Raw genomic sequence first — 14,624 nt, 5'->3', positions numbered from 1 at the left:
AATAACAAGATTCATGAGGCCGCCTCTCCTGGCGCCCACAATGCTGGCTACAGGCAGAATGCCGAAGCACAGCTCTGCGGGGGGAAAACAGAGCAGGCCAGGCGCTCGGCTCTCTTCTCCTCAGGCATAATTGGAGACCATACCCCCAGTACGGTTGCTTCAGCTGGGGGTCCTGAATGGGCTTTGGGGGAAAGGGCACAAACCCCACAAAACTGTATGCCCGGATTCCCGTGCCCTGCCGCGCCATGGGTCGGAAGGCATAGACAAGACATGTACCTGAAGTGATGGCCACACCCACTTCCAAAAATCACTGGCTGAAGTGTCAGAAAAGAGCTTGGAATCTGCCCCAACACACAGAGAGATTAGCAACTGAGACTCCAAAGCCTCATAACATGTTGTTTTGCCTGTTTCGTATAAGAGTAAACTGAGACTTGGGCACCTGGTGGCTCAGTTGGTTGAGCTTTGGACTCTTGGTTTTGGCTCAGGTCATGATCTCAGGGTTGTGGGATCGAGCCCTGCATAGGGCTCTGTGCTGGGCATGGAGCCTGCTTGGGATTCTCTCTCTCCTCCTCTCCCTCTGTCTCTCCCCCCGCACTCATGTGCTCTCTTGCGCGCGCTCTCTCTCTCGAATAAATAAATAAATAAATAAATAAATAAATCTTGAAAAAAAGAGTAAACTGAGGCTCTGAGACTAGTGTTTGTCTGAAGTCATAGCAAGTACATAGACTTGCTAGATACCAATTCAGGCCTCAGAACTAGTCTTTACCCATGTTATGCTTTGGGCAAGAACTCTTAAGTCAGACAAATGAGCTTATTAAATACCATCCGCTACAAGGAAGATGCTAGGACTGGGTTAAAAAACTGTTACCACAACCTTTACTGCTGGACAGAGCTAAGAAAATCTCACACGTGGTAGGGGTATCCCTGTGTCTATTATCCACTATCACTGTTCCCTCTGCAGTCAAGTAGAAAAGCTCTTCCAAAAGAATGTGTTTTCCTTTGTGGTTTTTTGAGTATTTTTCTGTCAGGATTTTGCCTTAGGGTAGGATAAATGGGACTTAAAGACAGAAAGGAAAGAGGAAGACTGTCAGATACCGAGCCAGGGATTACATGGCAAGAGTAGTGAGCAGGACTGGCTGCTGAATTTGCAGGCCCAGTGCAATGAGAAAATGCAAGACCCCTCGTTCAAAAATTCTGAAGAATTTCAAGACGTCAATAGCAGAGCATTACAACCAAGTGTGAGGGCCTGTGGGACTGCATGGTTTGCAGGCCCATAAAGATGGCCTCATAGTGGATTGAGCGTGGTGACTTTGGGGAATGGAGCAGGGCAAGTTCTGAAGTGGGGTGCCAGGAAGGATGAGGTATGGGCTTGCTCCCCATTGCTCACCTACTGGAGCTGATGCAGCCATGGCTCTAGGTCCCTCTTGCTCCCTAAAGACGGCCCCAGAAGGCCCCTATCAGCATCATGTGGCACAGGACATAGCCACGTGGAGCCCCAGTCCCAGGCTTATGGAGGGTGCTGTCGGGTTTTGGAAGTCCTGCTCATACCCGACAGGTGAAGGCAGCTGATGTTATAGCTACGCATGGCTGGTTCCAAGGCTGGGCCCTCTCTTGAGGAGTCACTGTGCCCAAATAATCTTGTTGGAAAGCTGCAAAGGACCTAGTAATAGGACAGAGGATTGGCAGACAAGTTCCAGCTGTAACTCATGGGACTGCAGTCTGGTCAATCAGCTGCCAGCCTGAAGAAGGGCCCTTTTCTCCATGGGGTTATTCTAGTGAAGGCCAGGCCCTACCTGTGACCAACCCCTTGGGATTTGAGGGGTGTGTCTTGGGGTCCCACTAGCCAGAGCCCAGAGAATTCCCTATGGCTAACAATGACACTGTAGACCCAGTGGAAGACAATCTTTTCGTAAATAAGATGGGACTGTCCCTTGGGTCTCTGCACGTATGCATACACTCATGTACACACAGACATATGTCCTTGTGGTCTGCTCAGAGGCTTGTGGTGGACAGTCTGGTGAGGAGCTGGCTGGCATCGCTCTGGAGCTGTGCTTTAAGGTCAAGCGCTCACATTTCTAAAACACGATCCCCTCCCCCCACACACACACACTGGACAGAGAGTGGAGATTGTGGGAACTAACTGGCCGCAGGCTGTGCAGGTGGGGGCACTGGAAATGCCTTCCCAGGGTTACTGTGTCTGTCTCATCCTCAGGGTCTTAGACCCACATTCCATAACACAGCAGAGAGAGCTCTTTGTGCAACCAAAATTGCACAAAGGCCAACTGGCCTTTGGCTTTGCTTTAAGAAACAAAAACCCAGGTCACAAGGTAACAGAAGATGGGAGGTCACTCTCGGCATAGAAGAGCATGCCTCTCATGACACTTAGCAGTAATAACAGAAATGATAACTATTGTATGTTGGGTGCTCACTGTGTGCCTTGTATTATCTCATGAGATCTCAAGGTCGCCATGTGAAATGGGTACTCTCTTTATCCCTATTTTGCAAATGAGGAAATGAAGGCCCAGAGCAATGAAACAACCAGCCCAAGTTCTAGTGGATTTGGGTAAAAGGAATCGCTTATTTATTCAGCCGTCATTGAGCACCTGCTCTGGGCCAGACTCTGTGTGGGCACAAAGCAGACATGGTTGCTACCTCCACAAAGCTCAAGGTCAAGCATACCTTTCAGGACAGATCAGGTGTGCGTATGTGCATGCAGGAGCCCAGCTGTCCTCCCTGGGGCAGGCCCTGTTCTGGGCCACTGTGCCCTTGCTCTCTGGCTAGACAGGAAAAGAGGCACCCCTCCTCATCCTCCTCCACGTGAACGGAGCTGTAAAACCTGAACTCATTCAGGTAATCATTTTAGATAACTAACGCGTACACGAGGCTAGGCACGTGGTGGATTCTTCACGAATTGTTGATGCGTGAACGCTGAACGCTGAACAATCAGGTGTAACGGAAAATGAGTTTGGGAAATGCGAGGTATCACACCTTTGAAAATCACCCTCAACCTTGAACTCTCCAACTAGCCAGTCTAGCAGTTTTAGCCTTTACCAAAGCCATCGAAGGACCATGACGATAAGATCACCCCTGTGATCTCCGTAGAACTAAGAACTCCAGAAAGCAGCCTGATGTTGGAAAAGAACACAGGCTCTTTTGGGCTCTGCCACTTTCTGGCTGTGTGACTTGAGGCACTGAATCAGCCTCCTTTTTCATCTTCAAAGGTGGAAAATAACAGCCCCTCCTGGGTGGGTGTCTGGGTGGTTCAGTGGCTCAGGTCACGATCCCGGGGTCCTGGGATGGAGCCCCGCATCGGGCTCCCTGCTCCTCGGGGACCCTGCTTCTCCCTCTGCCTGCCCCTCCCCCACCCCCAGCTCGTGCTCTCTCTGTCTCTGTCTCTGTCAAATAAATAAATAAAATCTTTAAAAAAGCCCACAAAACCCTCCTGGGGTTGTGAGCACAGGACAGGAAATATAAGTGGAGTGTTTGACACAGTGTCTGACACATTTCAGGCCTCATGAAATGGTAGTTCCGTCTCCACGGAGCTCGTGCCTTTGTCCTCACAGCAAAACCATGACTTAGAACAAACCGCATGAATAAGTAAGTGAGGCAGGTTACACTTAAACCTGACTAGGCAACAGCAATTCTTAGAAATAAAAACTTCCTGGTCAATGACGAAAAACTAAAAAACCTTTTCACACAAAGTGTAACATCTCAGAGATGACCGTGAGTGAGAAGTTAGCAATAGTCCATTTAAGAATGAAAAATTAGCTTTCTACTGTGTCATCTTATACTTTTTTTTCTTTCCAGGGGAACACTAGGAGTAGTTAATAATAGAACACACGTCCACTCCAATTTCTTTTTCATAACTTTGTTGTGACCAAGCAAGAAATTTCCTGGCCATTGTGGTGGTGGGGCGGGCAGGGGGGTGAGCGGGGAGGGGGAAGCTGGCATTTTTATTCCTTTTGTTTATAATAGCTTCATTGAAATACAGTTTGCACGCCATAAAATTCACTCTTGTAATGTGTACAAGTCAGTGGTTTCAGTGTATTCCAAGAGTTGTGCAACCATTGCCCTATCTAATTTTGGAACATTTTCAGCACCTCCGAAAGAAACCCCATACCCATTAGCAGTCGCTTCCCACTCTCTTCCCTCAGCCCCGGGCAACCACTAACAGACTCGCCGTCTCCAAGGATTTGCCGATTCTGGACATCTATCTTCTAGATGTGGAATATATACAATATGTAGTATTTTGTGACTGGCTTCTTTCGCTTAGCATAATGTGTTCAGTGTTCGTTCATCTTGTTTTAGCGTGTATCACCCCTTTTTTGTTTTTTACGGTTGAATTATATACCATTGTATGGGTGCACCGCATCTTACTTAGCTAGTCATCAGTTGCTAGACAATGGGGTTGTTTCTACTTTTCAGCTCTTACGAATACTGATGCTATGAACTTTTGTGTACAAGATTTTTGCCTGGATATATGTTTTCATTTTTCTTGGGTATATCCGTAGGAGTGGAACTGCTAAGTTTCAAGAAACTCCCTGTTTTCTAAAGTGGCTGCACTGTTTGATAATCCCAATAGCACTGAGTGAGGGTTTCAATTCTCCATATTCCTCCCGATACTTGTTGTACGTCATTTTAATTTTAACCATCCCAGCGGGTGTTAAGAAGCGTCTCGTGGTTCAGTTTTCATTTCCCTAATGACTAGTGATGCTGGACACCTTTTGTGTTGAATCTACAGAACAATTTGAGGAGTGCTGCTGTCTTACCCACATTAGGCCTTCTGCTTCATCAACAGAGCTTGACATGTCTTTCCATTTATTTAGGTCTCCTTTAATTTCTTTCAAAGACGTTTTTTTAGTTTTCAGAACGTAAGTTGTGTATTTAAAAAAAAACTTACTCCTGAAGAACTTCTTTAAGTATTTCTTGTAAGGCAACACGGTACCAAAATTTCTCCCCACACTTTTTGTTTGTTTTTGTATCTGGGAACGTCTTCATTTTTGAAAGATAATTTTGCAAGAAATAAGATTCTTGCTTGACAACTTTTTTCTTTCAGCATTTTGAATACATTATTCCACTGCCTTCCTGCCTCCACCGTTTCCGATGAGAAGTCAAATGTAAAACTTATTAAAGTTCCCTTGTACGTGACAAGTCATTATTTTTCTTGCTGCTTTCAAAACTTTCCCTTTGTCTTTGGCTCTCAGCAGTTTTACCATAATGTGTCTGTCTGTGGAACTCTTTTTATTTCTTCTCCTTGAAATGCGTTGAGTTTCAGAGCTGTACAGTTTAGTGTTTTTCTTCTTCAACTTCTTTCCAATGAAGTTATTTCCTGTGGGGACAGCTTCAGAGCTCTCTGTTCTTGTGGACTACCTGTCCCCCTGGACAAAATCTCTGAGCCCTTGTTCCAGAGCTGGTGACAGGCAAAGCAGCCCTCAGAGTGACACCCTCCTTTATGAATCGGGTACTGGGTGAGGGTGGTAGCCTCTATCTTTTCGGCTTGCCTCTTCTGGATAGAACATCTACCTTACAAACAATCCGGGATGAGCAGAACCAGGGCCCCTGTATTCCCAGCCTGTGGAAGCTGGGGTCAAGCTGCCACTATATGAGTAGGGGTGAGGCAAGGATGGGATTCCCCAATCTCTTGGTTATACTCAGGAGGAATCAAGCCTCTACAGCTCAGAGCTCACGGGATTGAGGGGGGCTAAACCTTAAAATGTTTTCAGCATCCTTTCTTCTCAGATTAGAGGTAAAGAAAAAGCAACCATAGGTGGGGAGGCCTTGGTGGAGGGCTCTGTGGTCCCTGGAGGCTGAACCAGAGCAAAAGACCCAGGGGGTTTGAGTGGGATGGTGAGGATGGGAGCGGAGGGACCTGAAGGAAGGAGAAGGGGCACTCAGAGACCGGGCTTTCCCCCTTGCGTCCCGGCACTGGACCCAGCATAAGTCTACTATCTCCACTCTGGGAACAGAAGTAAACGGCACGCGGTCTGTGTCAGCCTGCTCAGCATGGAGGGGCAGCTCTGGAAAGTGCTGCTGTGACTCTGCCCTTCAGTCCTGCAGATACACAGCAGAAGCCGCCAGCCTTGGGCTATCTGTGCCCGTTGCCAGGGCGTGTGGCTCAACCTCGCCTTTTCCGAGAGCCTCCATTCTCTCTCCACCATCACTATACTCCACATGGGGATCCTTGCTTTTCTTCTGGGCTCCAGAGGCATGCTTAAAACCCAACCAAGCTTTCAAATAACATGGCAGCCCTGCATTAGCCTTGAACATAAACTGAAGTTAACCTGCCACAAATTACTGTCCCTGCAGAGGCCTGAGGCATCTGCAGCTCTCTGACCCACCCTGTGCAAGCTTTGTTGTTGTCAATACACCATCCTGCCTCTTGGACTCTGTGTGAGGGCTCTGCTGCCCACCAGGAGGGGTGGACAAAGTCTTTTTATCCAGAAACTTGGCAGGAGATGGGAGTGAAGCAGCCTCCAGACAAAAGCACACCCCGATCCTGGTTGCCTTTGTCAGAGGAACACAGCTGAGAGGCAAGGGGCCAACTGTTTGGGGTGATGCAGATGATAAACAAACAGGGAAGTACATTCATACCAGAGCTAGGGAAAACCCTTGAGTCTCCTTTATTTATTTTCTGGAAAGACCTTTCTGAAAATCTCACTGGTGTTGGCTGGGCGGAGGTCTGACCCCTTCTCCCCTTTGGAATCTGACAGAGAGCTAGTCTGGGTGTGAACTTGGTTAATATTCAGGCTGTCCTGACAGCTGAGCTGCCAGTGCCCCTGCTAGCCAGCAGTATTTCTTGGTAGCTTGCAGGCCTGATAGAACATAGCCTAAGCCTGCCTATTGCTCAAAGTTTTTACCTTTGCCAGAGCCCGCCCAGGACTCAGAGGAGTCACATCCCTGAGAGCAACCATATGCGGTCCCATGTAGTGGCCAGCTAGATACCTGCCTCAGTCTGTCTCATTGTCCTCCTTTGCTACTCCCAATGCCTCCCATAAGTGCCCTGATAACAGAGGAGGAGGCCCCCATGTTGCTACCTCATACCTTTGGGCTATGGGTGGAGAATCAGTGTCCTCCTCTCTCCATGCCCTGACCCCAGGTCCCAGGAAAGATGGCACAAGGCTAGTGCCTCTAGAGGTTCAGACCCTTTGCTGGAGGCTGTATCATGCTCAAGGGCATACCCACCAGCCCCTCCACCCACGGGTTCCTAAAGGACCCAGCGAACTGCAGGAAAGGACAGAAGCCCATATGATGAAGCCACATACCTGCCTCGGGCCACTGGGAGCCTGCCACAGGAAGCTGGTCCTTAACAAAAAGGCTCTCACAGGGTCTCTGGAACATGGGGCCTAGGAGAAGCAGTACTCAGCTCAGAAGTGACTGCCTAGTTTTCCCAGCCTACGGGCTGAAGGGGATCAAGTCTACCTAATGATGTTCCAAGAGAAGAGTGGGCATGTTTGAGGCAAAGGAGAGCCCATGCTTACACCCTGGCCACGAGCCAGGCTCACCCTTACTGCTTGCCCTGTGGCCCTTCTGATAAATCTAGGCCCCCCTGGAAAGCAGGACATTCACTCAGCCTTAGGGCAGGAGGCCTTTGAGTTTTCTCACAGGTAGTCCCTTTCTCTTTGGGGTCTGTGGCACCGAAGGACTGTATGGAGAGCCACGCTCATTGAGACTGGTCTCACCACTGCAATAGGTCTCAGCAACAAGGACTCCATATCAGACAGACTGTTTGGGGATGCTTGGGGTCCATTCCTTCCTCAACAGAAGTTGCAGTCCCCATCCGTGGGGCCAGATCTCACCAGTCCCCACTCCCCTTCCCGTGCTGCCAGGCTGCAGATAACATCGCTAAGAGGTGTCTGGCACTCCACCCTGCAAGGGAGAAGGCAGGCTCCTCCAGCTCTGACTCCAGAGACAGATGAAGGACCTTCCCCTGGATTTTTACCATCTCTACGCTTGAAGTGAAAAAGTACGTGGGTCAAGCTGGGCCAGCTGGAGCAACAAAATCAATCAGGATAGTATTAGATGGTAACTCATGGAATTAGGTAAGTATGCATGAGTCTGCACTAATATAAAGTAATAACTGCATAAATAAATAAGTGGGAGGGAGGGGGAAGCTCTTATGCACAGAAAGAATTCCAATTAATAAATTGGGAGGAATGTAGAAGGAATGTGGATCACCATGAGGCAAACACCACAGAAATACTCGCTTCTGTGAACGTCCTCAGATGGATGCTAAAACCAGTGGGTAAATGTTTGAGGATAAACAGGATATTTGTAGAGTCTCAAAGTCTCTCCCCCAAGATATTTATCATTATGAAGGGGGAAAATAGTGACTGTAGGGTGGAGAAATCCAGCAGACACCAACTTAACCAACTGATCAAGGTTGACATTGCCGTTAACAAGCTATATCGAGGAATGCCTGGGTGGCTCAGTTGGTGAAGCGTCTGCCTTCGGCTCAGGTCATGATCTCAGGGTCCTGGGATCGAGTCCCACATCGGGCTCTCTGCTCAGCGGGGAGTCTGCCTCTCCCTCTGCCTGCTGCTCCCCCTGCTTGTGTTCTCTCTCTCTGACAAATAAATAAAATAAAATAAAATAATATAAAATAAAATAAAATAAAAAACCCAAGCTGAATTGACATCATATACCTACTAGTATGATGGCTGAGGACATATTGCTCCTATGATATTCTGACCAAAAAGTGCACAAGCTCAGTCTTATCATGAGAGAAATCACGCAGATCCAAACCAAGGGACATTCGTCCAAATAACTAACAGACTCATAAGAAGTGTCAAGGTCATGAAAGACGGGGCACCGTCACAGAGTGGAGGAGACTAAGGAGACATAACAACAAATACAACATGGGCTTTTGGTTTGGATCCAAACACAGAACAAGAATGTGACTAGAAAAACCAGTGAAATTCAAATACTGTCTATGGTCTAGTTAATCATAGTGCAACCAACATTAATTTACTGGTTTTTATACGTGAATTATGGTTATGTAAATTGTTAACACTAAGGGCAGCTGGTTGAAAGGTAGATGTGAATTCCCTGTACTATATTCACAACTTTTTTCTAAGTCAAAAATTAATTCAAAATGAAGTTTTTAAAAATGTAATTCTTAATGACTACACAAGAATAGTAAATCGGACTTCACAAACAACCCCTGAGAAAGAAAACTACCTTACATATACACAGACAGATAGATGCACTCAAGCAAGTCTCAGCTCAAACACCAGACTCCTGCCTCCTGGCATTCTATGAAAGGAATTTCCGTAGCAGAACATGCCATCCTTGGGTTCCTGGCTGACCTTGCCGTCCCTGTGGGGGTCAGGTGTTGGTTCAGCTGTCCCAGAGAGTACGCCCACTGGGAGATCCTGCACAGAGGTGTAAGGCAGAAACAATTTGATAACAGTCCCTCTGCCTGTATCGTGCCAGCTGGGACTCAGAGAACCCGTTCAGGGCCCCTGGGCTTGACCTTATGGTTGAACTGGGGCCACTTCTCCCACAGGCATTGGCCAAGTCAGTGTGGGCTTGGAACTAAGTCCTATTCTGTGGGTCCTGGACCCCCCATGGGGAAAGGGACTCAGTTTCCAGAAAGTCTGATCACCCATAATAGCACAGCTCCCATGATGCCCATGGTGTACAGCCAGAGGTGATGAGGTCCTGCCCTTACCTCTCCTCACCCACTGGCCGATGATGCCCATTTGCTGGTGCTGGGGCATGTAGCATGGCCTCACCGAGTCCTCCCAACAGCTCAGAGAAGCTATGCACGCCTATGATCCTCATTTTTAAAAATCGTGAAAAAAACAACATAATATTTACCATCTTAATGGTTTTTAAGTATACAGTTCAGTAGAGTTACATATATTCATATTGTTATGCAATCTCCAGAACTCTTTTCATCTTGCAAAACTAAACTCTGTACCCATTGACCAATAACTCCCATTCCGCCCCCCCACCCCCGCCGCCCCAGCCCCTAGTAACTTCTTTCTGTTTCTATGAGTTTGCCTACTCTTCATATCTCGTGTGAGTGAAATCACACAGATTTTGTCTTGTTGTGACGGGCTTATTTCACTTAGCATAACATCCTCCATGTTCATCTGTACCGTAGCATGTGACAGAATTTCCTTCCTTTTTAAGGCTGAATGATGTTCCGTTGTAATCATATGCCACATTTTCTTTATCTCTTTATCCATTCACGGGCATTTGGGATGTTTTTACCTTTTGGCTGTTGTGTATAATGTTGCTATGAACATAAGCATACAAATATTTCTTTGGGACCCTGCTTTCAATTCTTGCGTATATACGCCCAGAAGTGATATTGCTGGATTCAATGGCAATTCTACTTTTAATTTTTTGAGGTATCGCCATGCTGTTTCTCATAGTGGCTACACCTTTTTACACTCCTACCAGCAGTGCACGGGGATTCCCTTTTCTCCACATCCTTGCCAACACTTGTTTTTTCTGTATGTTTTGACAGCAGCCATCCTAATGGATGTGAGATGATATCTCATTGGGGTTTTGATCTACATTTCCTTAGTGATTAGTAATGCTAAGCCTATTTCCATATGCTTGTATCCCCTCTTACAGCTAAGGAAACTGAGGCTTTGAGCAGTGATGTAACCTCTGAAGTGAGCCAAGTGGCTAGGGGTGGGGTCAGAACCAGCCTCCAGTCTGACTCCAGAACTTCTCCTTGAGCCACCATCTCTCTGGGGGGAGCCACCTCCCCCCACTCCCCCTGGTGCTTCTCCCCTCCCTCCTCCCAACACCAGCACCCATTTGTCTCTTATTTTACCCCACAACCCAAAAAAGAAGCAGGGAAGGGAAAGGCTGCTGAAAAAAGTAAAGCCTTTTGCATGAGTGTGAGCGTGTGATGATGTGAGTCCCCAGAGGTGGCCATAGGACCCTATGAGCAGGGCACAACAAGGGGAGCTATGACTTTGGAGGCCAACAGCTACCCAATCTTCACCCTGAGGTGAATGACACCGGCGAGGAAGGGAAAAGAGACAGGTCAAACCAGTTGTCGTGGGGCGCTGTGGCTACCAGGGCCAGCTCCAGTTCGAGCTCTGATGATTCTTCCAGGAATTGAGTTGGAGGGAGCTGACCCCCAGTCTAAGATGCCCCAGGAACAGCCTGTGGGCAAGGGATGGGCACACACTAGGAGCCCTGCTAGGGGATCAACACCAGAGAATCACGGTCAACTCAGGGCCCAAGGTAGGTGTGGTGCCCATGCTGGGGGGATCCAGAGGTGGTCCATAGGCTGAGCCCACTTTTCACAGGTCCTATAGACTCCGTAGCCACCACTCCTAGCTGGCCACCAGGCTCTTGTCAAGGAAACTCCTGCAGATGCCTCGCTGGTCTTCTGGCTTTTCATAGCAGCTGGAGTAAGCAGCTGCCAAATATGGTCATGTGACCCCTTGCTTAGAACCCTTATTATTTCCTCACTGTCCTCAGAATAAAGTCAATTCCTCAACATTCCTACAATGCACACTGTGAAATGATCTCTGTAGGCATTTCTAGCCACACCTGTCATTCCCTGAACACCAGTTACCTGGATCGTATTTCCAGACTCAGGTCAAATTCTATCACTTTTTCTTGGAGTATTTCCTCACTCTGTTATCCCTACAGAAAGGGTAATATATTGTCCCAGGTCACACAGCAAGCCAGCCAGAATTTGAATTCAGGCTCCAGAACTCTATTACTAACAAGGGTTGATGTTAGCCCTATATATAACATGGCTAGTGTGCCCCATGGGCATCGGAGCTTTGAGAGCAGACCCCAAACCCCAGATGTCTATAGCCTAGTGCCCAGCACAAGGCCAGTCGTGGTGTCTGATGATTGCCACATTGTGCTGAGGGAAGAGAATTAAGGACTAACATGGGCCACGCACTCAGGTTGTTCTTGGGGAGGAACATAGAGTGGGAGAAGGGCCAGAAGCTGGGAAATCCTACCTGCCTGATCAACAGCAAAAAACTAGTCTAGGTATACCTAGAGGGACCCAGCATCTCATGGCCCTTACCAGACGCAAAGCAAGAAGTATAGGGGATGAAATACTTGCCACCGAACCACTTGGGATCCTAGGGGACTAATGGCATAAGCTGGAACCCCTGTCCTCCACTGGATCCTATGCTCAAAGGGATCTGTGTGAGTTGGTCTCTTCATTGGTACATTGGGGCCAGGGTTATGGTTCCTATGGTCCCCTGCACCCAGTCAGCATCAAAGGGCCCTCTGCTCCTTTTCAGAGAAATTGGAGCCTCAAGACAGGACCTCAAGACTCACCAAAAGGGGTACAGCAGAGCAGTAGACCCCTGCTGCTTCCAAAAGTCTGCGGCCAGGGAACAGGTCAGACCTGCCCATGGCCCACCTAGCAGCTAGGCTCTTCTGTCTGCACTTGGGCTCAGCCGGGATCCCCACTCCCCCCTCCTCATGCTGGGAGCAGGAACTTGACTCAGACTGTATGTCTGAGCAGCTTGCCACCGGCCTCTTGGGAAACAATCTCATCCGTTGTGAAACTCGTAAAGGAAAAGGCAGTTGGTGGCAACAGTCCCTGCTCCACGCCCTCCATCCGAGACAGAACCGATCACGAATAAGCCTCACAGAAGTGCTGCTCTCTTGGGTGGCCCACACGTGTTAGAAGCATAACCAAAGTTGCTCGCCACTCAGGTTTGACGGGGAGCGGGGAACGCTCACCCAGGGACTGCCAGGGAGTCTCAAGGGGCCTGAAGCAGATGGAGGGTCGTTCACACACCCACCTCGGTCACGATGGTAGACAGGTAGATGTCCTGGCTGAACTCCCAGCCATCCACGCAGCTCTCCTGCTCCAGCTTCTCCAGGTTCACGTCGCGCCCCGGCTCCAGCCCGAGCGCCGAGAAGTTGGCGATAGCCGCGAGCCGGTAGCGCCGGCAGCTGTGAGGCACCTCGCGGCCGTCCTGCAGCCGCAGCGGGATACTGTGGTTGCGCCACGCACGGCTCAGGTTCGCGGTGTCCGGCACCCGGCAGCGGTGTTCCGGGACTGCGGCCAGGAACACGACTGACATTCCATTGAAGCCGTTGGGGATGATGCTGGCGCTGAGCAGGAAGAAGATGAGGCGCTGGAAGGGCCCCCACTCGCCCAGGAAGGTGGTCGCCTCCTCGTAGTCCCTCATGCTACCCACCGCTGCTCCGCGGCTGCAACAAGGGGTGCGGAGAGCTGTCGGCTGGCAGAGTTGCGCGGCCGAGGGCGTTCCCCGAGGGTGTCAGAACGTTCTCGGCGGCCAGGCAGGCTGAGGGAAATAGGGGCGCACGGCCGGGTAAGCGTTCCCGGGAAACGGGCTACGGGCGTTGGAACGCTCCAGGAGCGGGTAGCAAAGCTGGAAGCCACCGTAGTCCCTCGGGACCACACCCCCATCCCGGCTGGGGCGGGGAGGGGAGGGCGGCTGCGCGGCCAGGGTGGGGCTGCCGGCCGGCTCCGCCTAGTGCTCCGCCCCACTGTCCCCGCGACCCCGCGGAGGAGCCTGAGCCGACCCGGCGGAGGAACCTGAGCCGACCCCGCGGAGGAGCCTGACCCGACCCCGCGGAGGAGCCTGACCCGGCCCCGGATGAAGCCTGCAGGCGGAAGAGAACCTCCGCTCCCGCGCACCCCGCGTGGCCCGCGCGGCCCCAAAGGCTGACCCAAGCCCCGGTGTTGGGTCCCACAGGGGAGAGCGTCGCCACCGGCCTCGCCCACTACAGGGGTCTCTCCCTGGCCCTTCCAATCCGGAGTCTGAGTTCAGTGGCCTCGGGCCGAGCGCGGGCGGGCGAGTCCGTGGAGTCCGTGCTCCGGAAAGCCTCTGCGGGCGCAGGGGTGACAGGAGTGCGACCTCTGCTCTGGCACGCACGCGGCGCAAGTGGCTGGCACCAGGCGCCAGGGCGCTCTCTACCCACCCGTCCGAGGAGGGCTGGAATCAGTCACCAACCCGCGTCTTCGGGCCCCCTGGAGCCTCGCCTTTAGAAAAGGGGGAAACAGGCCCAGAGCCCGGAAGGGCAGAGCGGGTCACGCTGCGTCAGTGACAGGCTCTGGCGAAGGGAGGGAGGCGGCAGGGGCTACCGGATCCTCCCACGGTCCCGCTGGGGCCTCTGCAGACTTCCACACGGAGCCTGGCCCTTGCTGAGAGCACAGTCCTGGAGGCGCTCCTGTCCCTTCTGGGTTCTGATTTGGAACCCTTCATTCTCCTCATGCCCCAGGGTTCTTTACTGGGGCTGACTGCCAGGGCCTTCTTGGACTGGAAGGCCTCTGGGTTGCAAAAGACACCACCCCCACTCTGGGAACAGAGGGAAGGAGGAGGAGAAGGTCCAGTTTGGCCAGATCCGGCAGGGACACCAGAGCAGGGGCCACGGACTGCTCGGTGCCCAGGTGTAGGGCCCTCTGCTGTTGGCTGAGCCAGCCGGAGACTGCGGTCTGAGCCCTGGAGTTCATGAGGCGATCAGATGAGATTGACAAGCTGAAGGCCCCAGGTTGTGGAGATTGTGTACAAGTGTGTCTGCTTCTCCAGCCCCCGTTAAGAAGCTGAGGGACATTTCTGCCTCGGTTTTCGGTTTTCGTAGCTTACAGTCTGACCCCTCCTCATAAGATGACTTCTCACTCCCTGGGAACCTGTTTCCTTTTCTGT

At 50.6% G+C, this 14,624-nt stretch overlaps 1 protein-coding gene across 6 annotated transcripts in view; it reads right to left on the bottom strand.

Moving 5' to 3' along the window:
• Positions 1–14,083, bottom strand: part of LOC113261708 (solute carrier family 22 member 4) — a 50,715-nt gene extending 36,632 nt beyond the window's left edge. For 2 of the 6 annotated variants that reach the window (XR_008957611.1, XM_057307418.1), the window contains exon 1: positions 12,750–14,083. Coding sequence is in view for 4 of the 6 variants with exons in the window: in XM_057307418.1 (XP_057163401.1) it covers positions 12,750–13,142 (393 nt within the window). In the remaining 2 variants the exon portion in view is untranslated. The remainder of the gene's footprint in view (positions 1–12,749) is intronic. The other 4 variants (XR_008957612.1, XM_057307419.1, XM_044387388.3 and 1 more) reach the window with 3 other exon arrangements.
• Positions 14,084–14,624: the final 541 nt, after the last annotated feature.

This window comes from Ursus arctos, unplaced genomic scaffold (genome assembly GCF_023065955.2).
Source record: "Ursus arctos isolate Adak ecotype North America unplaced genomic scaffold, UrsArc2.0 scaffold_5, whole genome shotgun sequence".
In the NCBI taxonomy this organism is placed as follows: domain Eukaryota; kingdom Metazoa; phylum Chordata; class Mammalia; order Carnivora; family Ursidae; genus Ursus; species Ursus arctos.
This window is presented reverse-complemented; position numbering and strand designations above follow the sequence as displayed.